The sequence below is a fragment of the Phascolarctos cinereus genome, unplaced genomic scaffold (assembly GCF_003287225.1).
Source record: "Phascolarctos cinereus isolate Bilbo 61053 unplaced genomic scaffold, phaCin_HiC Scaffold_1;HRSCAF=81, whole genome shotgun sequence".
Classification (NCBI taxonomy): domain Eukaryota; kingdom Metazoa; phylum Chordata; class Mammalia; order Diprotodontia; family Phascolarctidae; genus Phascolarctos; species Phascolarctos cinereus.
Window position 1 is genome coordinate 36,496,903 of NW_027555514.1, and position 25,255 is coordinate 36,522,157.

A 25,255-nucleotide genomic window follows, 5' to 3' on the forward strand; every position below is an offset into this window, starting at 1 on the left:
AGACAATCCTTGCCTCAAGGATCTCAGAGTTTAATGGGGGGGGAGGTATGTAAACAACTGTGTACAAACAAGATGTGTACAGTTTCACAAACATTCCTGACAGCACGTTATTAGAGAAGAGTGGTTGTTATTATGGGCTTATATGAGCATAATAGCCATGTCTGCATGTAAGAAATAGTGTATTTTTTTAGAACAAGCTGAATAGTGCATTTTAAACCCAGTCCTGACAATCCTAACTTGTCAGAGTGAAACAAAGAACTCCAACTTTGAGAGAGCTCAAAGAATAATGGAAGACTCTTGAGATCGGACTTCAGGACACAGTCTAGGTCTGGCTCAGCTCTTCACTCTGGGTAATGTTGGGCGAATCCCATCAGCTCCCAGAATCTGTTTGGGCCCAGATGATAGATCTGTAATGTCTTTTATGGCTTGAATGGTTCTGATTAGCTCTTTCTCTCCTATTTATCGTGACAATTGTGCCTCAAGTGCCAGTTATTCTAGGGATGGCTGGGCCAGTGACTAAACTAGCTAAAGGTCTAAACTCCAACACCATATGTTGGGGAGGGGTAGCCTATAAGCAGTGAGCATGGCATTTTAACAACTCCACTATTTGTGAAGTGTAAATTCACCTGATATTATAAAAATGGCATGATGTGAAGGCATCAATTATGTGGCTCATCTTTTATTTGGCTAACCAGCCTTATGGCTCTGAATTCCTGCATTTCTCATAATAAGAATTCCTTATGTTATTTTACCATGTTTCCAGCACTTTCTCAGGTATCACCTCATTTGATCCCCACAGCTGTCCTGCGAGGCAGGCAGAACAAATGTTAAAATTCCAGTTTTACAGATGAGGAAACAAGAGTCCAAGAAGTCAAGTAAATTGTCCCACACGACACAGCCAGTAACTAGGTAGCACATTTTACTGTTTATATCGTGAATGCTGCTTCAGATGGTTTGAGGAATAAGCCAGTTTTTTGTTTCCTAATAAACAGGATAAGTTTTGGATACACTTGTGTAGCGTGTTTTAGTGGAAAGAGCATCAGGTCAAGAATCAAGATCTGGGTTCTAGTCTAAGCTCCAATACTAACAAGCTGCTGTGTGACCTTGCAGAAGTTGTTTGACTAAGCTGAGCCTTGATTTCCTCTGCTGTAACATGAGACAGTCCACATTAGAGGAGATTTCAAAGGTCTCTTCCCACTTAAAAAGGATTGTTTTCTATGATGCATCTGTTTACATGTGCATACAGGTGCAGATGGGGTTAGTACAGGAGAATTTCTTGGAGCGGTTGTACCTTAAAGAAGTCCTTTGGAAAGAAGAAAATGATAAAGCCAGGAGGATGTGAAAAGGCCTTCTAGGTAGCAGGAAAACGAGGTTGTGAAGCTAGAGGAATATGAGTCATGTGCAAAGCTTCAGATCCACTGCAGAGAGTCCCAGCTAAAGTGTGGCAAGGTGATTAAGGGTGAGTCATCCCTTTCAGAGACAGCTGGGAAGGCTGTGGTCCAGAGTCTTCATCTGGTATGAGAAGCAACTGGAAGCTACCGCAGGCTTCTAAGAAGAGGAAAGATGTGACTTTCTAAAAGGAAATTTGAGGACAGTGATTCTGACTACCATCTGTTTATAGCACTTGAACTAGAAAGTCTCATGAGAGGGTAAGCCTGGCTATACTTGAGGAGGGGTTTTTTTTTTCACTCTCCTGGATTTTAGTTCCCATCCCAGAAATGTGATAAAACACGAGAACACGACCTCCCTACCCTATGGCCCTGCTTCCCCAGGATACGGAGAATCTCACAAGCACAAACTCATAATATCACAGAGAAAATCTTATTGAAAAAGAGGAAATCAAAACAGAGCCACTTGGAGAAGTGACAGCCGGCTCAAAGATTTATGGGAATCCCCAGAATCAGTCAGTCAGGAGCTGTGAAGCTCCTGGTGAGTGTCAGGCCTTTTGCTAAGTGCTGAGGAGGTCAGACTAAAGGCAGGATGCTAGTCCTTGTCCTCAGACAGCTTCTCTTCAGCTAGAGGGTCACACCGTGAACACAGTCACCAGTGAGGTATATGCAAAGTGAAGGCTGTCATTTCAGAGAGGGTGCTAACAACTGGGGAGATCAGGAAGCACCTGAACTGTGCAGGGGACCCTTGGCCTCTTCCTCCAGCAGGCTCCCTGTCACTTAAAATGGGGGAGGAGTTCAGGGGGAAGGGGAGTTCCCTCACAGTGTCTTCCTACCATTTATCATTCATTTAACAAACATCTATAGAACACATACTGTGTGCCTGGCACCATGCCAGTGCTAGGGAAACAGCCTGTGCCTTTATATAGGGTTCTGTGGCTTGGCTACCTGGTGGCAGGTAGCACTTTGTTTCTTGAGGTTGAATCTCCTGTGGTTCTCCAGGCTTTTAAAGATGGAAGCAAAACCTCCTGCTCTGTCTCTCTTTTCTTCTCTAGCTTCCTCTCTTCTTCTTATCATTGCTCTGCAGCAGATTCCAAGAGAGAGAGAGAGAGAGAGAGAGATACACAGATATATTCTTTATCTATGCATATGCGTATGCATAAAAAATCTATATATGTATCTCTACCTGGATGCCTTATAAGCATCATAATATAATATGATATAATAATATGATATAATATAAGCCTGTCCAAAACAGGACACATTCTGTTACCCCTCCAGCGCTGCCCTGTGGCCAAATCTCTTACTCTTGTTGAAGGTACCACCATGCATCCTCCCAGTCACCCCGGCTCACAGCCTCTCTGGCATCCGTCACCTTTGTTCCTCTCATACAGTGGTCACACTAGTTGAGGTCCTCATCACCACACCCCTGAACAATTATGGAAATAACCTCCTGTCTAGTCTCCTTGCCTCATGCATGTCCTCTCTCTGGTGCACCCTCACCTCGGCTGCCTAGTGAGTTTCTTACAGCATACATTTGACCATGTCATTCCTACTGAGTCAACTCCAGGGGCTCTTTCCAGGATCAGCAACAGTGTTCTCTTTGCCCATGGAAGTTTTTCATAATCTGGCCCCTTCCCACTTTTCCAGCATCTTTATTCTCCTCCACACTCACTGTCATCCAGGTACCCTAGTTACATTTTCTTTTCACATGGCCCTCTATTTGCCAACTGTGGGCCTTTTGCTGGCTTTGCATCATGCCTGGAATACACTCCCTCCTGAATTCTACTATCTTGTTTCAATTTCAAGGATTCCGTTCAAATCCTGCCTTCTGTAGGTCTTTCCTAGTCCTGACCCTTTCCCATCCCCACATGCCTTCACTCTGAGATCACCTTCTTCTAATTCTGTGTGTAAATCGCGTGTGCATTGTTATCAGCATGTTGCCTCCTCCATTAAATAGTGAGCCTCTTCAAGGCAGGGGCCGTGCCTTTTTCCCTCTTTATGTTACCATCCAATAGTACAGTGCCTAAGACATAGTAAGAGCTTAATAATTGCTTGTGACTGACTGACTGACTCCAGTTGCTGTACCTGTCACTTACCTTATATACCTTCAGGGAAGAACCCTTTTCATTCTGGGAGAGAGAGAGGGAGTCAAGGTACCAGTGCCAGTAAAATAGCTTCAGTATAGCTAGTGAGTAGGAGAATGCCTGCAAGCCTGTTACAGTAGGCCAGGCATGAGTTGATTAGGACCTATACCAGGGGCCATGAAGATGGGAATTTAAAAAAGCGTTGTAGTAAAAATAATATTAACAATAGCTAGCATTTATATGACATTTTAATGTTTGCAAAGTGCTTTACAGATATCTCATTTTATCTTCACAACGACTGTGGAAGGTTGGTGTTATTATTACCTCCCTTTTATAGATGACCCAGGATGCAGTGGGAGACCTTGGCCTTTTTAAGCTGAGGTCTTCAACAGGTCTCAGTTTAACTGAGGCAGCACCCATTCAGTGATTAAGGCCAGGTAAGAAATGAGGCAGAGAGTGGCTTCTTTACCTTATTTAAAAAAAAAAAACAGTCTAGGATGGTTTCTGGCCAAAAAGGAAACCATTGCTGTTTACGTTCACTTTGAGCCAGTCGGGGCCCAAATAGTAACCAAGTGGGGTTTGGCCTGGGACACATTGTTGGCCAGAGTGATATGGGTTTAAGGCATGGTCCTTAAGAAAGAAATCTAGCCTGTAAACCCCAAAATATCTTGCAGGATTTCAGTGATCAGAATTTGCGTTCCTTTAGGCAGAAGGAAGGAGGGAAGGAGAAAAGGAAGGAAGGAGTCATCCTGAGATATATCTGGCCACTAGACCCAGATGGCTCTGGAGGAGAAAGTAAGACTGGTGACTTTACACAGCCCTCCTTCACTTAAATCCAGTTCATTTGCATGTCATAGCATCACCTCACTGATGTCATGGTCCTCTTCAAGAACAAAGGACAAACAACAACAACCACATTTACAGATGAGGAAACTGAGGCACAGAGAGGTTAATTGACTTGCCCGGTGTCACAGAGCTAATATGTGAGGAAGATTCAAACTCATGTTTTCCTGACTCCAAGGCTAACAATCCACCTACCTGCCTTAGTATTTTGAAAAATAATCCTTAAGACTAATTGGTAGAATTTGATAATAGCCTGTAACGGAGTGAAGGAAATTAAATAGTTCAGGACAAATTGGCAGTTGCAATTCTGGGAGTCGGGCTAGAAGCATTAAAAATAATGGCAAAGTTGGGATGGTCAGGGCATGAGGTAAAGGATGAACCTTGTTTGAGGAATATTTTCCCAAGCTGTCATTGTCCAGGTCATTGGACGTGGAGATGTGGCTACAGCTATAATAGGAAAGGAGAAAGAATGTAGGGTAGAAAAAGATTATAAAGAGATACATTCTGTAAGTAGCATTGCCATTATTTTCTTTAATTTTCAAAAGGAAATATTGCGCTATTAACATTTGAGATGATTGGCCTTCCTTAAATGAAATACTGAAATAATATGTTATCATGCAAAAATGCATAAAGATGCTCTTCCAAAGGTAGCCTTGTCTTAGAGATAGATGCAAGAAATAGTAAGGCCTTGGTAGTGTGGCCCCTTTGGTTTTTTCCAGAGCCCATTTATCCGTGTTCAAAAGGCTGTTTGTGCTGATCTTTGTTTGATCAGCTGCCCAGCTTTCCCCAGAGAAGGCGCAGTACCAAGAACTAAACCTTGAGGCGGCTCTCATGAGAGCTGGTGTTTTCTTCCCACTAAATAAAGATGCCATTTCATTGGACAGACAACCATTGAGTGAGGTTTGTCCAAACTGTGTGCTCTGTGTGTGTGTGTGTGTGTGTGTGTGTGTGTGTGTGTGTGTATATACACATGCATATATATGTATGTATATACACATAGTATGCTGTGACCTGAGGCACAGTCTTGGTGCATTACAAGTTATTGCTACTGTGGTTCAAAGCTTCGGGGCCCCCCTAGGACGGCTTGCAGGTCAGTGGGGCTCAAGAGAGGTGCCAGAGGAGGAATAGGTCTTCACTTGACCCTCACGGTATCTCCTCTCAACTTGGGAGATAGAAGTGATGTAGAAGGCAAGAAATGTGCATCCCTAATAGTCCTTGTGCCTCCAGGACACAGACCTTGTTCCATGATTACCCGAAAGTGAGCTGCCTCCCATTTATTCTCAGTTCTCATTTTCCTTCCAGGACTTTGCCTTTGATCTTGCTCCATTCCCTAAAAATGAGATTTTTGTGGAAGCTTTGTTCTCAGAAACCTCAAGGGGGAGGCTCCCAAGCAGAGGCTGGGAAGTTTTAAAAAATGAATGAACTGACAGAGCGGTCTCATCTCCTTGTGCACATGTGACGGTGGGAGAAGCTACCTCCTTCAGCAGCGGCCCACTTCCCTCAGAGTGAGGAAAAGGCCGCAAGACTGGGCAGCGAGGAGGGCGTTTTCCCAGCACCGGGGCCTTGAGGCCAGACTCTCCCCCTGAAGCCTTAGACCAGGCCACATCAGCCTGGCAACCCAGGTCCTCTCCCCATTCTGATCAAAAACAAGGTGTTTACGTACCCAGACAGCACCCAGGATCACACCCTCGCAGGTCATTGTCAAACATGTGGCCCAGCATCCCAAAATAAGGATGCTTGTGCCCTGGATTAACTTTTGGACAGAAAGAGAAGTATTTTTATAGGAAAACCAGAGTTCAGTGCTGACCTCACTTTCCTCCACTGTAAAAAGGAGATCATAGCATTTGCCCCTCAGGCTTGTGTAAGGATCAGATGAGATAATAATTGTGAAGCACTTAGCACAGTGCTGGCAAGATGTTAATTATTGTTATTTTTATTATCATCATTTTTCTCCTAGTAAGCACTTAATAAATGCTTATCTATCTGTGCATCTGTCTAATTTGTCACATCCCAGGCAGCTGCCTATCTTTCCTACCCTTAGGTCTGACTCGAGTGCTAAGGATCACCAGCGAGTGTGCTGGTGCAGGAAAGAGGAAAGGTGCAGAAAGATGAGCTTGTCAGTGGCCGTGTGCCTCTAGGCCCACGAGAGACAGAGGTGCCGAGGTAGAGAGCTTTTTTACTTTGTAGTGAGCAAAAGGTAAAGAAGCTCTTTCTGAAACCTTTACTTGAAAGACCAAAAATTTTCACTTGCCACTGGGTGCAACTTAATATGCCTTGCTTTTCGTTACTCAGGATTATTTCACACCGTCATTCCATCAAGTGTCTTCTGAAAATTTAAAGGGGCTGAAGTATTCGTTAGTGTTTGGGGGATGATGAGAACTAGGATAGACAAGAACCATGCACCAAAAACTATATATACATGTCTATATGTATGTGTGTGTATGTATGTACATGTGTATACCTGTGTGTATGTACATAGGTATATATTTGCATATGTACATACTCAGAGGTTTTTTTAATTAACATTTGGAAATGTAATTTAAAAACTATTACGTAGCAATGGGAACGTTTTAATATGCCATACCTTTTCCATATGTTGATAATATTTAATGTCCGTGAAGTTGTCTCCTGAGTCCTCGACACCATAAGTCTTACTGTCATCCATCAGTCAGTCAGAATTTCTGGTGATTCATTATTGCTTCTTTACTTTTTCTTTTAGGACAGAGTACTAAGAACCTCAGTTCATCTCCAAGCATTGACAGCTTGCCTGGGGGAAGGGAGTTCACGGGCTCTCCCCCATTGTCTGCTACCAAGAAGGACTCTTTCTTTAGCACCATCTCCCGTTCCCGTTCTCACAGCAAAACCATGGGCAGAAAAGAATCTGTAAGTACCTGGTCACAAGCCTGGGTGTTTTGTCATGGACAACCGAGGAACGTATCACATGGTTTCATTAATTAATCTTTCGTATCCTTGTGTGTGAAGCACAGAACGTAGAAAAATATCATGGCCCAAAATGAACTGCTTCACAAAAAGTGTCATTTGTGGAGGGGACGTTTCTTGGTAACTATTAAAAGAACCCAGTCCTTTGTCCAGGACAGATGCCTTTTCATAAGAGACTGAGTTTTTCCAAACTGGGGGCCAAATATTACCATTGAGGAGCCAACAGCCTTTCAATAAGCAATGTGATAGGATGATTGCTGACATTTCTCAAAAATAAAAAACAGCCATTTTAACATTTGATTACAACAGGATAAACAAAGTCTCCAGGCTTCATTATGGGGTATTTACAAATACTGGAGCATTCTGCTCCAGAGGGTGTATCTAAAGGACTTCGGCTGCACTAGAAACAGTGTTTTATTTGGAACCATTTATAAGCCAACTTTACAAGGAAAGCCTTTCAGGTGACTCCAGTGCTTAGTCTTCTCCTCAAGATGTTCATCTGCCCTTTCAACTGGTGCACAAGGAAAGGTAGAGCTCATAGCAGTAAAGACATGAAGATGCTGACAAAGTCCATAAGAAGTGGGGGGGGGTGCTTTCAGGCCTTTAGAATGATGCGATTCCCTCCACAAATAGAGATTTTAGTGCTCGTGGAGTTAAATTTTGGGTGATGCTGGGCAAGTTAATTAACCTACCTGAAAAATCAAGAGGGTAACTTACCTAAAGAAAGGGAACTGAAAAAGTACTCTCTTGAGCTACTTCCCAAAGCTATGATTCTCTGAGTTTCTGATTATAAAAGAAAATAATCTCAGCCTTCACATGGAATCCTCGTATACCAAGACAAGAATCCTGATTGAAGAATAAATAAATCTATTGTCCTACTTTCTTTTCCTACCCACATAAAGGTCCTTTAAGATCTCTTGCAATGTAAACCTAAATTTTAATTGGTTCTGATTTTTTGTTATCAGAAGGGTTTCTCTGTAGATGAACTTTTTTTTTCTTTACTGTTTAGTATAGAAGAAATTAAATCCAGGCCTTTTTTTCTAGAATTCTATTTTAGTTGGCCATTCATCAGTGCAATAAGTATTTTTTAGTGTTGTCATCACATTTAGTCATGTTATGAATGTCAGATTTCTAAGAATATCTTTACAAAGAAGCAAATGGATAGAATGAAAGAAAAAGGTTAAGTGAATGTCTAATGAATTTGGCATCTCAAAAGACAAATATTTTTAAGTATTTACCAAAGTAGAAAGGGAGCTTAACTTGGAAACACTGGGCCTGAATGAAAATCCTGGTTTAGCCACTTAAGCCATGTGACCTTAGATCAGTCACTTACTCTCTTTGGGCCTCAGTTTCCTTTTCTGTATAATGAGGGGGTTAGGCTGCTCTCTAAGGTCCCGTCTTCTCCAGATCTGTGCTCCTAAAGGCCAAGCTCTATGCTAGCCTAGCCCCACCCTTAGGAAGCTAATTGTCCAGCAGAGGAAGCTAGGAATGAACGCATCTAAAATTAAAGAAAGATACATGACCTAAATAGCAATTAAGGATAACAGTAGAGGAGATTTCCCAGGGCGTTCTTTGTGAGTGGTATAAGTGGTACATACTCTGTGTTCCCTAGGAAGGTGGGAACTGGTAAGGCTCTGAAATCTCAAGGTTTGGCCCTTTCCCCACTCTCCTCCTTCTGTCCCTGGAAATACCCCACCTCACCTTGTCCCCCAAGTAATTAACTAACTCTCAGCTCCTCTTCATCATCCTTCCATTCTTCAGGTATACCATTTGCTCAATTTGTTGAGATGTGAGTGACCGTGATATTCAATAACAGCCTTCTGTGTTATCTTTTCTGGGAGAGGTTTGCATCTGGCAGAGCTAGTCTTGCTGCACTGGCAACAGCCCCTACTTTATGAGCTTTCTCCAGTGTACAAAGCTGCATAGATTTTCATGATCTCACCAAGGCGGGTGGGCGTGGATGGAGGCCACGTGGTTTAGTAGTGTGAAACGAGGGCATTTACTGCTAAGTGAAGGAGGACCTCCTGAGTGACCACAGATTGGTGACTTAGGCACTCTCTGGTACAGTACCGAGGGTTTGATGCCATTCTCAGAGCTGAAATGAGGGTTGGAAGTCTAGGACCACCTAACAGAGAGCTGAGCATTATTTCCAGTATTAGTGCTTGTGGAAAACTGCTGACAGACATTCTGGGCATCACTGCTGCCCATCTCTGAAGAGAAGCTTTTATATCAGTTAGAGTTGGCAACATAGTCTCGTAACCCTGGCCTTGGAGCTGGGAAGACTTGAGTTCAAGTCCTACCTGCGATCCATGGTGGCTGTGTCACCGTGGACAAGTGATGTGATTTCTCAGGACTCTAAGCAACACTCAGGCATGGCACTAACTTGTGTGAGGAAAGGGGAGTTCCTCACAGGTCAGAGCCCTGTGTGTAGAGGGTTTAATATGTTATTTGATACAAGATGGATACCAGTTCGTTGACTGTACCACTTTTTGTTAATACTGTTGGGGTATAGATTTCCCCTAAGTCCCCTTCTATTTCTTTCTCTTTTTTTTTTTTGGCTAGGCAGTGGGGTTAAATGACTTGCCCAGGGTCACACAGCTAGTTAAGTGTCATGTGTCTGAGGCTGGATTTGAACTCAAGTCCTCCTGACTCCAGGGCCAGTGCTCTATCCACTGCACCACCCAGCTGCCCCTCTTCTATTTCTTAGATTCCTGTCAGCTTTTGACTGGAAGTTGGTTGCACAAATTTTGTTTTCCCCAGTTGACAAATGAGGAAACTGAGGATCAGAAAGAGTAATTGTCAGCCCAAGATTTCCCAGCTGGGCCCAGGACCCAGGTCTCCTGACTCTGTCCCCCAAGCCAGGATTGCCTCGCTCTGTATCCAGTCAGTCAGCACGCATTGACCAAAAATTCAGTGTGTGCTGTGTGCCAGAGAGACACAGACAAGAGTGACAGAGATCCTGTCTGGAAGCAGCTTGCTTTCTAGTCACGTCGAACACCACGTCTCTGGACAGGTAAACACAGTAGATAATCTGGAGAGAAGGCATTAGCTCCTGGGAGAATCAGAGTTGCGTGGGAGGGACTGCTTGACCTGAGTGTTGAAGAGATGCAAGGATCCTAAGAGGCAGCGGTGGCAAAAGAGTGGCTTCTAGGCCTGGGAGAGAGCCAGGACAGAGGCTCCAAGCCTGGAGACGGAATGCCATGTGTGAGCAGCATTCACAACGTTAGTGCTGCTTTGCTGTGATGTGCAGGAAGGGGGCTGGAGTGCAATAAGACTCTGGCATCAAGGAATGAATTCCTGATAGTGGAGTTTCAGACTCCTGTGGTAAGTGTTTGAAAGAGAAGTGTGGACCAGGGGCAGCCAGGTGGCACAGTGGTTAAAGCCCTGGGCCTGGAATCGGGAAAACTTGAATTCAGATCTAGCCTCAGACACATACTAGCTGTGTGACCCTGGGCAAGTCACTTCACCTCATGTAGCCTCAGTTTACTCATCTGTAAAATGGGGGTGAATAATTGTAAAGCACTTAGCACAGTGCCAAGTATATTGTAATCGCTGTATAAATGTTAGCTAATGGCTGTTATTTTCCAGACTGCTTTATGTCATAACATATAGGTGACTGCCTGTTCTGTCTACTTGTTAAGTCAGCCTTCCAGTTACTGATTATCTGATTTTTTTTCCCTCATTAATCACTTTTAGGCTCATGAAAATGCAAATTATGTGGAAAGTACTGATTATAATAATAAATTGTAATACTGATTATAATGGAACTCCGTATTGGCTCACTGAACTGAATTGAATGTAAACACTTTTAATATAGTTAAATGTAGAATTTTTTAGTTTGCAGATATTTTCTTGCAATGTACCATTCTTTAATCAATAGCACTGTCAAATGGCATTAAAATACATGTTGCTGACACTTGAGTGCCTTCCACATATTTGGTTTTAATGAATAGATATTAAAGAAGAGTCTAGATTTCAGCAGTTTTTCTGGCTTCTTTCAAAATGGATTTTGATCCAAAGCCAAACTCCAGTCAGATGCTTGAAAGGTGGCCTTTTTGGGCCTCAATGTCAGATTCCCCTTGGAGACGGCAGAAGTGTTTGTTTATGCTGTGCTGGCTGATCTTGGGAAGGTCCACTACATATCTTTTTAGAAGCAGGGTTTCCTCCCATTCCCTCATACGTGTTGTCACTTCAAGGAAACGTGATCATCAGAGAAAGCGTTACTTAAAAGCTTTCCTAGTTTGCCATGGACGTTTTAGTTTAGTTTTAGTAGATAAACATCTTTCAGAAATATCTTTTTCCACCCATCTTTGTTTCAGTAAACGTATTTTTAATGAAAATTGGTCTGCAAGAACTTATAACAGTAAATGAACCCCTTGCCTTTAAATAAAAAGTAGTTTTATAAAGATGAAAAGGTATTTGGGGTGACAAATTACCTTTAACAAAAAGTTGTGTCTTGTGCCTCTTTTACCTTCTTGCTCATCATTTTCATCATGTCCTCAAAAAAGATACTAAGCACCAAATCACATGTCAATTTTACTGGGCGGTGCACAGAAAGATATCAGCAATGGGTTTAAGTAATTGAAAGCCTTTAGAAATATGTAAGATAGCCAGCTCAAAATGATGTGTCATCAGTGGCCTACATTTCCTCCCTATGACCACAGTTCTCCATAAGGTGCAGTTCTGTGAAGACACACTGGTCATGGAGGGGCTCTGTCTTGTGTGTCTCCACCACAAATAATGAAAGATAAGCCAAACTCTATAGAATGTTCATATGTAAGAATTATCATCTTGGTTTCCAGCTGCCTTGTTCTACTCCTTTTCCCCATTCTGTGGCTTCTGCCCAGTCTCCTTTTTCTCCTTTAAATATCCTTTGCTTGTCTTCTATTTCCTTCTGCCTCCTACCAAAATCATCAAAGACTAGACCCTACCTTATACACAGATTTGGATCACAGATGTAAACCAGGAAAGACCCCTGGAGGTCACTGATTCCAACTCCCTCACTTTAGAGATGGGAAAACAAAGAAACTGGGAGGTGAAGGGTCACAGAGTTAATATTTGTCTGAGGTAGAATTCAGATCTAGATTTTGCTAACTACAAGTCTAGCCCTTTCTCCATCACTCCCAATTACCTCTGTCAACTTGGACTGAAACAAATTTACACAACTCATTCTATTCAAATTCACTTTCTTTTCTCTAATTCTGAATTAAAAGACTATGTCTCATTTTAAAGGAATAGGTGAGAATATCAGCACTAAGTTTGCCAAAGATTGTTTTTTCAGTCCAAAGGACCTTCTTCTTTCAGGTAATATGAAATTAAGACTGACTGAACCTGAAGGTAAGTTCCTTTAGTCATTAGAGAATGTAAACTCTTTGAGAGGAAAGAACTGTCTCACTTGTATATGTATATTCCCAGAGGGTAGTGTGGTGCCTTGCTTGCAGTAAGTGCTTAATAAAGATGATGAGGTCAGTTTTTGATATAATGACTTTAAGATGTCTGCTGGACATCCAGTTTGAGCTGTCCAAGAGGTAGCTGGAGATGTGAGATTGGAGGTCAGCAGAGGGTTGGGGCAGGAAAGCTGGATTTGGGAATCACCAGCGTAGAGATGGTCTTTAAATCCATGAGGAATGAGATCATCAAGGAAAGTAGAGAAGTAATCCCTTCCCTCTTACCTCATTGTCCCAAGGCTTGAGGAAATTAGGCACCTAGAACCCATTCCTGTAGTGCTCTTCACCCATACAACATTAGAGGCCTTAGAGGTCATTTAGTTTAGTCGAGACCTTTCACTTTATAGATGAGGAAGCTGCCGCCTATGGAAGGAAAGTGATTTGTTCATCCTTTAAGGCCCAACCTAAATGCTGCCTCATCTGCCCGTCAATAACAATTTTCCCCCCATACACATCTAGTTCTTTACTTTAAACCTGTGTAATGCATTTACCATGGAATGTTGTGTTAGAGTTACTCTGTGTCTTTCTGAGTCTCCCTTTCTGCATGATAAGCTTCATGAGCGCATGGACAGTGTGATATAAACTTTGTATCTCCCCTTAGCACAGGGCCCTAGACAGAATAAATAAGAACATTGTTGTTCGATGAATGGTTGCTCTTTGGGGGCAACATGGAGAATGTGAGTCAAGATGCCTTTTGCCCCCGGCCAGTCCTGTTCATAGCCTTCACTAGCAAGAGGAGTGTTGTAAGAATCGACCTTTCAAGCCTGAACCTCATAGAAACATCTACAGAGACAGATCTACTTCATAAACATTTTCAACTGTTTTTAAAAGTGCCATAGACTTCCAAACTGCTATCTGGCTGGGACTCAGGCCACCACCAAACTCCCCTGACCCCCTCCACACATGCCACTAGCTAGCGTACCCTTCCTCAGCTGCCCTTTATGGTTATCTTTCCCCGTGGGAATGTAAGTTCCTTGAGGGTAGGAACCATCTGCTTGCTTATATTTGCATTCCTGGCGTCCCAGGATTGAGCGTAGTACCTGGTATGTATTAAACATGTAACAAATGTTTTATCTCGCTACTTTTATTTAGATATGAGTAAGTAGTGGTTACAGTAACAAGCAGTAATCTTTTTTTTTAATAATCTGTTTGACTAGTGTCGAGTTTTTTGTTCCTGACTACCAACTATTAGAAAAAAAATATGCATAGCTATTCCTAAAATTATTTTAAATATAATATGGTGGTTATTGTTGATGGTAAATTTGCATATTTAAGAAGCATGACTTGTTTGCTCCAGATGTGAAAAAATTTTTGAATTGCTGAGAAGAGGTTTCTTTTCAGAAACTGCCCTGATGAGCCTTAATATTGCCGGTAGAAAGTTATGTAACTTTCAACTCTTTTTTTCCTAATTTTAGCCCATTATTATTAGAAAGATTTCTCCCACTGCCTTCTTTGAATATTATTTGATTCTTCTGCCTCTTATGAGTATAAGAATTTAATACATCTAAGCTTGATGAGGTGACTTATCCTCAGTTTATAAACATTTTACTCTTGTTTTTGACTTTTAGCTTTATTTTGTCAGCTTTATCTTTTTTTAATTTAATAAACTCTATTATTTGTCAAGCAAATGAAATACATGTATACAGTGCAATGTCTAATTTTATTTTTTAATTCCTGTTAGATATAATCCTTTATTAATGAGCTATTCACAGCCATAAATAATCTTTTTTATCTGAAACTATAAACAGTTTGTTATTCATGTGTTTGAGTCCATATACATTTTCAAAATTGAGAGTTTTGTTTTTTTATAAACATGATGAAAAATGTCAAGTAAATGTTTTCAAATGCCATTTCGTTTGTTAAATCGAATATAAAATTCCAGAGGCATGAAACATTTATTGCAATCCAAATCAAGAAACAACACCCAAAAACGAAAAGGCGGTAACTGATCAAAGTTGCAGTTAATCTGGAAGGTGCAGGCCATGAGGTGGAAGCTGCATAACAGCTTTTAGTACCTTATAATAAAATATGATTCTCATAATGAAATGTAGAGTATGTTCAACCACCAGAACAGAAAACCTGTTGGCCTCAAATAGAGGGAAATTAGTGGCTGAACTGAAAAATATCAAGGTGAGAAAGCTAGGGCGGAAGAGAGGCCTCCCTCCCATGGTGTGTATTTGTAGACCAGGCTACTCTTCTTGACCCTCTCAAGTTTTCCAAGTGTTTTCCAAGGCTTCTTTCTTCTTTGTTGCTGTGGCTTTGGTGATTTCGTTGTCATTCCCTTTCCTTTTGGGAGGCTGAACTAAAGTGTCACATCTCCTCACGTAGTCCAATCAGAGGCTGCCTTGTGACAACCCCTGCATGCTGTCCTCAGTCATTACGTTCTGTGTATGAGCAAAATCTCTCTGGAGCACTTGAGCCATAACTTTCTCATTCTCCAAAAAGTGGCCCAAAGAAAGGAATTGGGAATGAGATCAGGATCCTGCTAATTAAGAACAGAAACCAATTCAATTCAATAAGCATTGTGTATCTACTAAGTGCAGGGTACACTTGTACTAGACCCTCTAGATACAAAGATGAAATCATTCATGCTCCCTGGCCTGCAAGATTTTATAACCTTCTAAGCAGATGAAACATGCACAAAAAACTATCATAAAAATTAAGACAGTTCAAAGAAAAGTCTATATGAAGAACTATGAGAAAGCTGAGGAGAGTGGGAGATCACTTGGGGTAGCAGAGGGCTTCACGAAGGAAGCTGCTCATAGAGGGAGTGCCAAACTTGAGGAAGGGAAGGATTTTGACCAAAAGAAGCAGACATGAAGACCAGAGGAGGGAAGGGTGAGAAAAGGAGTTGGAGATTAGTCCCTTGTGGCTAAAAAAGAAGGCTAGTGTGAGATAAAGCTAGAAAAGTACATTGAAGCTGGATTGTTAAGAGTCTTCCATGTCCAGCTAAATAGTTTGTTTTTCACTTGGTAGGCATTACAAAGCCACTAAAGCATTCTGAGCTGGAGAATAAGTGATCACAATGGTATAAAAGGAAGATTGTGGGAAGGTAGTGGGGAAGAATAGATTGACATGGGCAGCATGGAGGAAGGAAAAGCAGGGAGGAGGCTCTTCCAGTAGTTCTCTTGAGAGCAAGTGAAGCTTAAGCTAGAGCATGGGAGTGGAGGTGAGGGAGGGGATAGGTTGGAGAAGTCTTGTTGAGTTAAAGGTATAGCTATAAATAAAGGCCGCTTTACTTTAAACAAGGACACAAGTCAGATGTGTAGCTTTCTACCCAGCCACCCTCTAGGGTTCCCTAAGCCAGGGAAGTAGAATTAGTTTACAAACTCTATCACCAATCCCTTATCCCAAAGTAGGTTTACTTACATATGTAATAATACTACAGTTAGGATAGCACAAGTGAGGAGCTTGTGCCAAGCCCCCAGGTCTTCCTTTAGATACATAATGTCCCCAAATACAGTTTTTGCCAATGTTGTGAATTTGGTTTGCTCCATGCTTAATATACAAATATTATCCATTCATTTATGAGACACACATACAAATATTACATAAAATATCAAGAACAATACTTTTTAAATGAGCACTTGAGAAAAATAAAAATGTAATCAGCAATGTACCAACCATATAATAATGCTGAAATATACGACTCTCTTAAATACAACTTCAGGTAAAATGAAGAATGCCACCCACGTGGGCAATAAGGATATTAATATGTCTGCTTAGTGCCCAGAGTAAACGTGTTTTTTACTTGAGTTTTTTGTTTTGTTTTTTTTACTGCCCAGCATCAGACAATCAGCCTCCCTAATCTTTCTGCATTAGGATAAGTCCTTTTGTCGTCAACCTTACTGGACATTTGGGATTTAGTGAAAGGGGTAGGATATATGCCCTCAGTCCTGCTGAGTACAGTGTATAAACAGGTACATGAAAGGTCGACCAGCAGAGCCTTTCCTTTGTTCCAGATGCAATGTTCTGAAGAATTTGTAGGTGTTTCTACATAATGATTAATAAATAAAAATGTATCTGAATTTCACTATTCTTTTAATTATACCAGGGAAAAGAAAAGTCATTACTTTGATTTTTGAAATGTGATAAGCAAATGGTTATGAATTTGTTATCTCTCTTTCTTAGACCCAGTGAGTTTCCTTTAGAATGAGGGCCTCTCCACCCAACTAATTTTGCCTTCTGAGTAATTCATTGTAATTTTTTTTTGTATGTTCATGCTAGATCTGAATATTCCTTTAATGATTGTGAAGGGGAGTAGTACAGAGTAGTGGAAAATACTGGGCCAAGGAATCAGGGGACCTGAATTCTTGCCCAGCTGGTGCTGTTTAATAGCTGTATTGTCATGGGTGAGGCACTTCATCTCTTAGGGGCAGCTAGGTGGCTCAGTGGATAGATCACTGGGCCTGAGTTCAGGGAGACATGAATTCAAACTTGTTCTCAGACACTTGCTACCTAGGTGACCCTGGGCAGGTCACTTTGACTTCTGTCTGCCTCAGTTTCTCCATCTGTAAAATGGGATAATAATTTGCAGCTCTCTCCCGGGGTTGTTGTAAGTATCAAAGAAGATAATATTTATAAAGCACTTAGCACAGGTCTTGGCATACAGTAATCAGCAGACAAATGTTAGCTGTGATTAGTATCTCTCTAGACTTCGATTTTGTCATCTTTTAAATGATAGGCTTACTTTGATTCTGAGTTTTGGAATGAATCTCACTAATGTAGCAAAGCATGTCCGAAAGATTCCATTGCCCTAAGTTGACTAAGTCATCTTGGCAAAATTATTCAGTCTTCATGCCTGGCACATACTCCAGGTGGTAGAGGAAGAATAATAATAGTCACTAGTGTGTAATGAAAATTGAAATGTAAATAAAAGTGTCCTAAGGGACAACTCATAGATTACCTATAAATGGAAAACTGTGCTCAGACAGTGGGGATATAAAAAGATATGGCAGACCTTGGAATGTATAATGTATAGGGGGGAAAGAGACAAATAATTACGAAATAGGGAAAGGTGAGCTAGGCATGATTGGGTGATTCAAGCAATATGCTATGAGAAATTTTGGGAGGGAATGGTCACTTTCTCCTGGGAATGGTCACAAAGAATACTTTGTGAAGTAAGTAGCATCAGAGTTAAGGCTTAAAGGAAGGGAGGCACCGGAGGGCAGATTAGGATGCCATTCTAGGCATGTGATGGTGTGAGAGTTGAGAGGACAGCATGAGAATGGTGGAGGGCAAGTAGTCATTTTGCCTGGAGTGCAGAGTAAATGAGATAAGGCTAGAGAGGTAGAATGGAGCCAGATCATGGGGGATCTTGACTGCCAAGACCCAGAATTAATCCTTTGTTCATCAGGCTATGGAGAACCACTGAAGGCATTTCAGTAGAGAGGTAAATGACTCCATCTAAGCAATGCATTAGAAAGATGACTTGGAGCAGTAGAGAGAGCCAGAGGGGAGATTGTGTGGTCACAAAGACCATTTGGGAAGTTATTTGAGTAAGCCAAGCAAGGGGAGTTGGAAGCCTGAGCAACGACAGTTGAGGAAAGTAGACAGGTGTAGACAGTGGTGTCAAGGCAGAATCTGCAGGACCTGACTCCTAATAAGACGTCTAGGGGCCAGCAAAGGGAAGGGACAAAGAGGACTCTTCAGTGGTTGTGCAATGGAAGAGGGGGATTAGGCTCATGCTGCTTGACCCCAGAGGAAAGAGGAAGGAATGAGAAGCAGTGGGTGAAGGTTGCAGAGACTCAGACTTGAGCTTGAAGTAAGGAAAGAACAGTTCAAGCTGTTCCAAAGCAACATGGCTGCCTCAGAATGCGAGGCCAATTCACTTCAGCAGTCAATTATTCCCTAGCAAATGCTGACTGCTTGTGAGAGGCATTATAGAGAGAGGACCCCTTCCAACATGGTGATCCTGAGGTTTCAGGCCCAGGTATCTGGGCTGTAAAACGTAGAGAAGTTATGGAGAAGGCTGAGCTTTCAGAAGGAAGTGACAAGTTTGATATTAGATATGTTGAGTTTGAGAGTATGGAAGGATACCCAATGGCAGAGGTTCCCCAAGCAGATGGAAATAGGAGACTCGAGATAGTATGAACTAAAGAAATCATGGACACATGGTCTTCTTCCCTTCTTCAAGTCTCAGAGTTGACCACATTAGAACACTCACCCCTTGCAAACACTGGTTGGATAATTTTAAATTTTAATAACACACTCCCCCTCAAGTGTTTGTCCTTGACTTTGATGTCATTGCAGCACCTTGTCTCCGTTGTTAGGACACTGGGTTTGTTTGCTCAGTTGTTTAAAGCATGCTCCTAACCAAGTCAGGGTCACAGTTTAATCCTACATAAGACTTGTTTTGCATGCACAACAGCTATTTCTCTGATGTAGACTTCTCCCTTACCCTGACCAGCTGACTCATAGATGTGTGCACCTGGACAGTAGAAGGAAAACAACAGAAAGTATCCAGGTTCAGGAGAGTCGTTTATAGCTACAGAGTCAACGCGTAGGTCACTTAGTCAGCAAGTATTTATTAAGCTTTTACTTTGTGCCAGGTACGGTGCTAAGCGCTCAGGCTACAAAGAAGACAAAAATCAGGTCCCTGCCCTCAAGGAGCTCCCATTCTAACGGGAAGACAACTTGCAAACAATTCTGTACATACTGACCCATACAGAGTAGGTGGGTGGTCACCTAAGAAAGAAAGCATTAGCAGTGGGGATCCAAGACAGGCTTCCTATAAAAGAAGTGCTTGAGCTGAATCTTGAAAGAAACCAGGCAGGGGCAGCTAGGTAGCGCAGTGGATAGAACACCGGCCCTAGAGTCAGGAGGACCTGAGTTCAAATCCAGCCTCAAACACATAACACTCACTAGCCATGTGACTGTGGGAAAGTCACTTAACCCCAATTGCCTTACCAAAAAAAAGAAAAAAGGAAAGAAACCAGGCAGATGGAGACTCCATGTACCACAATGGAACTCGGCTAACCAGCACAGTTGTTGAATGCAGCATTTTGGCTAACTGAAGGTTAACCACTTAGAGTTATTTGCCAAAAACATAACATGGTGGCAATATCCTAAAAGCCCAAAAGATGGGGATGTTTCCTTTTGAAAACTGCAAAATGAGTCCATATACACAAGTCTTTACAGAATAGGAAGTTAGATTTTTTTTCCTAAAGACAGAATTAGGATATGAAATTCATTCACAAATGCTTATGTTTACAGTCCCAAGGCAGGGCTGTAAGTGCTCTGTATGATAGTGGTGGCTTTTATCTGCTTGTGCATAAATCTGGAGGGTTGTATTTTTCATAAAAATATTAACAGCAAGTGAAAAAACTATGGCTGTGTCTTGCAGCAACTTTACAAACAACCAAGTCAGCAATTTAACTCAGGAGAAATGGTGTTCCCCCATTACAGACCCTCAGTTACACCATAATCTAGTTCACATTTCCAAGCCTATGTAAGATTGGTTTCAGTTAATGATTTTATTTTCATTTTCTGATATGTAGCTTTTTCACCTGTAATGTGTTATGTGGAATTATCTATTTACCTGCTCTCCTCCGTTAATTGTGAATAACCAGAAGCTAGTTACGTAAAAATTAGGCTAAGAATAAATAAGTGGTAAGAGTAAAAATGAACCCCCAAACCAGCAGATTCTGAGCTGTTGTTCTTGCTACATGTACACATGTGATCCCTTTCAGCAATAATAATAAAAATAATAATAATAATAGTTAAGACTTATATCGCACCTACTGTGCTAAGCACTTAACAAATATTCTCTCATTTCATTCTGACAATCCTGGAAGGTAGGTGCTGTTAGTAGCCCCATTTTACCTTTGAGCAAAGTGAGGCAGATGGAGGTTAAGTAACTTGTCCAGGGTCCCTTAGCTAGTAAGTGTGTAAGGCTGGATTTGAATGTAGGTCTTCCAGATGCCAGGCTCTCTCCACTGCATGCCTAGCTTTCCTAGATCTCTGATCCTGGGAGGTCACATTCTGTACTAAAGCTGTGAAGAAGTGTAGCCTATTTTAAGATCGACAAAACCCACTCCTCTTGTGTATAGAAATTCAGTTTCAATCCTGGCTTCTTCTGCAGACTATACAGTTTAATCCTTGCCCCACTGCTGGTCTCAGAACCTCTTCCTCCCTGCTGCTGAGAAGTGATACAAGCATTACCCTTTACCAGTTACTAAAACAGCCTGGGTAGAAGGAAGAAGACCAAGGAGAAAAGCCCCCAACTGAGAGCACTGGTTGTGAGAGTCCAGGCCTCTGTATTCTGGTCCCTGCTTTGCTTGGAGGCACTGGGGAGGTAGGCAGTGTGGTGCAGTGAGCGGAACACCTCACTGGACTGTCAGAGGCCTAGGCCTGATTGACTCCCAGCTCTTCCTTCCTCACTACAGAATCCTCACTGACGGTGTGACCTGAGCAAGTCCTTTAACTTGTCTGGACCAGGGTTTCCTCATCTCTAAAATACGAAACTGAGCTGAAGGATGCCAAAGCTTCTTCCCAATTTGCCTGCTTTTTAACTTTGTGACAAACCAGTTGGATGATGTGAACAAGTATCTCTTGGCCTTTTTCTTCTTCTGTAAGATAAGGTTGGATTAAATGCTGTCTGGGTCCCCTCCAGTCATAAAGTTCCATGCCTCATTCGGCGTACTCTGTATTGGAAAGAATGATGGATGATGCCCTTCATGGATTCACTCGCGTTGTGTGGGAAGAAAAGTTTATCCTAGAAGTACTACTTGCTTTGCTCTGTCTTCATTGATCACTAACATGAGGACATAATATCTTGAGATAGTACCTAGCAGGTCAGTCAGTAAGCATTTATGAAGTGCCTACTGTGTGCTGGGCACTATACCAGTTGCTGAGGATACAGAGAAAGGCAAAAGGTAGTCCCTGCCCTCAAGGAACTTACAATCTAATTTGGTGGGGGAAGACGACTGAGAAAACATATAAAAGAAGCTGAAAAGAGAGGGGGAGACTTAGCCAACCTGCAGCTGAGCAGAGATGATGAGGTGGCAGCATGGGGCCCCCTCCTTAAATGGAGGCTGTGAGAGGAGTTCTCCAATGTCTGCACGCCCCAGTTAGAGAGAAGGAAGGGTCCCAGGGCCAGGGGTGCTCAGAAGGAGTGAATTCCAGAGTTGTTTCAGTCTTACTGGGAGATGAGTTACTAGGGGCCTTGGTGAGGTCCAGGAGAAAGCAAACACTCAAATATTTGTTGAATGAATGTACAATGTACTTTTTCATGAAACGTTTTATTTAGTTGTTTTTAATTGAACAGGATAGTTTTGATTTAATGTCAGTTTTTGGGGGAGGGGGAGTGCTGAGTATTTTTTAAACTCCACATCTCCTGTCTAAATGACCTGCCATGTCTCTTATTTCATTTCTCCCCAAAAAGTTTCTCTTGTGCTTTTCTTGTTTCTCAACTTTTGATTTGTGTTTTATCTCCTCTTATTTTATTCGTTTTTGACTTGGATCAATCCAGTTTGTATACTGACATTTGCTTGGGGACCTTGTGTACACAAAGCTTCCGGTGGAAATCTATCCCCTTTACTTCCCTTTTCTTTTTAGCACTTTTTGTTTCCTTCCTTTCCAACTTCTGGTTCCCCCCTCTGCTTGGGTCGAGCCCTTTCTTCTTTCCTGTCTTCTGTTTGCTGCAGATCGTCTGTCCCTGCAGTCTCTACGTTGAGTGTCTGTTGAGTTCAGATACTCGCTCAGTGCCTGATCTCTGGAGACTGTTCTTCAAAGAGAACCTCCATACCCACTGGCAGGGGGAAAAACAAGCCCTCATGTCTTAGGAAGAAGATTTTGGCCATTACTTGTATGGTGGAAGCCTGTGAGCGGGCACCTTCAGGACATACCTGCCTACAATAAAATCCAGATAAAAGGGTTATTGCCCCACCAACAACCTTAGGATAAGGACCTCAAAGTATACTCGCTGAGAAAACTGCTGAAGCTTAAACTCACACCTTCTCCACTTTGAATCAAGAACCGCAGAAAGCTATTGCAGTCAGTAATGAAATTAGATTCTTCAAGGACTATAAGCATAATGGTATTTCAAGTCTTCTTATTTTGGCAGTTTCCAGATTACTTATGAGATAACAATGAAAGAAGAATATGAAATGACAGAATTTGACAACACATAGTAAACACTTAAATGCTTGATTTGAGTGATAGCATAATAAAATTTGAAGAGAAAATCTATACTTTTTCTTTGAAATACAAAACAAACAAAACACAAATTGTCACTACAATTTGAAAGTTGACCTGTGTAGAAAAGAACCAAATATTTCAAATAATCATTCAAAATTTTAAAGATTTTAAACAACCAAATGAGCAACTTAATTGTCAAGACCCAATGTTGAAATCAGTGCATTTGCATGCAAGGAAATTGAGAGGTGAGGAGAGACAAGTTGAACACAAGTCCTGGAACGTGCAAGGTGAAGGGAAGGACCACCGGGATCATCTCATCCAACCCTCTCTCCATTTTACAGATGAGGACATTGAGGCCCAGGCAGGTGAAATGTCTTGGCTTAAGGAAAACAAGAAGTTAAAGAGGAATAGATGAAGTTAGAGAGGAGCCGATGAAGCAAGCCCCGCTAGGCTAGACGGGGAGGGGCAGCAGGCAGTGAGGAGAAGCAGAAAGAAGCCAGCCCTCTTGTGAGCCGGAGCAGCCCCTCTTCATCACTCATCTAGAAAGCCTTCCTGATGCATAAACTTGGCTGACACTAACTACATTTTGGTCAGGCAGCACTCTGACGGGTTTCTTATTGCTCGCTCTGTACTTTCCCCCAATCACCTTAATTTTGTTTTGTTGTTCAGTCATCTCCAACTCTTTATGGCCCCATTTGGGGTTCTCTTGGCAAAGATACTGGAGGGGTTTTCCATTTTACAAATGAGGAAACTGAGGCAAACAGGGCTAGGTGACTTGCCCAGGGTCACACAGCTAAAAAGTGTCTGAGGCCAGATTTGAACTCAGGTCTTCCTGACTCCAGACCCAATGCTCTGTCCTCTGCATGGTCTAGCTGCCCCATTTTAATAGCATTTCACAATTATTTGATCACCAAGGGTTATCTCACATATATCCCAGTTGAAAGATCTGTGTCACGTGTGTTCATCATGAATCCCAGGATCAGGGGACTTCAGAGTTGAAAGGGGTCTTGGAGATAGCTAGACCCAAACTTCTATTTTACAGATAAAGAAACTTGAGTCCCTGAGACAAGTGAGCGGCTTATGACCCAAAGCCACATAGTGAGTGAGTGTCAGAGCTGAGATTTGAACCCATGTTTTGACTCAAATCTAGTGTTCTTCCCCCAGTTGCTTCCTCTACTATATAGCTTGCTCCTCGTCACTTCCTCATCCTCTCTGTCCCCTGGCCCTGAGGTACCAGGTGTGTGCTGGCTGCAGCCCTCTCCTGCTCTATCCCAGACAGCAGGACTGGAGAAGGAAGGCCGGGAGCCAGACCTTCCTTCACTCTGGGGAAGCCGGGTTTGGGGGAAGGAAGTACAGAAGGTGACTCCTAGAGCAGCATAGCTATAGCTTAGAACCTCACAAACATATTTTCTTGACATATTTTTGGACATGTTTTGGCTCAGGGCAGAGCTATTTTGAGTCTTATCAAAATTAAGTCACTTATTAAATTACCCAAAGCACTATAGTATGAGTTTTTCTGCCAATGAGGGTAACAGACAACATGGACATTGCCATGAAGACATTGACAGATTAGGGTGTGTCTAAAAGAGAATGGCCAAGATGGCATACTGTAATGCCATCCATGACATCTGCTTACCACAGTGCCTAGCACATAGTAAGTGCTTAATCAAGGTTTCCTCCCTTCCTTTCTCCCTTCCATTTAGGGATTGGTTAAAGGATCTAGGGAGGTTTAGCCTGTATTTGTGTATGTGTTGTCTCCTGCTTTAGATTGTCAGCTCCTTGAGGATAGGGACTGTCTTTTGCCATTTTTGTATCCTCAGCACTTAGCACAATGCCTAGCACATAGTAGGCCATAAATGTTGATTGTTTGATTGATAGAAGAGAAGACTCAGAGAGAGATGTTACAAACATTTGAAGGGATGCCTTGTACAAGAGAGATCAGCTACCTATGTTTGGAGAGCAGAACCTCAGTATAACAGGTGTCCACACACTGAATGGGAGGGAGAACTTCCCAACAATCAGAAGTGTCTAAAAATGGAATGGACTGCCTCAAGAAGTGATGAGTAACCTGTCATACGAGGCTGCCTGCCTGCTCGCCTCTCAGGGATGTGGTCAGGGGAGTAAGAGCTTGACTAAGTGGACAGATGACCTTGGAGGCCCTGTCCAACCTTAAGATTCTGTGACAGCAGGGAAAAAAAATCGCTTACCCTCTTTCCCTTCTTTATAGGTGAAAGTTAAAGTTTGCTGTGAGCTCAGCCAAATTCTGCTACTCTGAGAATGGTCATAGCATTTACAAGAGGTCATTGAATAAGAGTCAGCCCTACTTAATGGATGGAGGGCCAGCCTCCTAAAGCTGGTGAGACACTTAGTGGCCTGGGTCATTCTTTGTAATTCTTTGTAAATTTTGAAA

At 42.1% G+C, this 25,255-nt stretch overlaps 1 protein-coding gene across 1 annotated transcript in view; it reads left to right on the forward strand.

Moving 5' to 3' along the window:
• Nucleotides 1-25,255, forward strand: part of TBC1D5 (TBC1 domain family member 5) — a 613,691-nt gene that overhangs the window by 545,983 nt on the left and 42,453 nt on the right. The window contains 1 exon segment of the mRNA XM_078151425.1: nucleotides 7,038-7,201. Within this exon segment, the coding sequence (XP_078007551.1) occupies nucleotides 7,038-7,201 (164 nt within the window).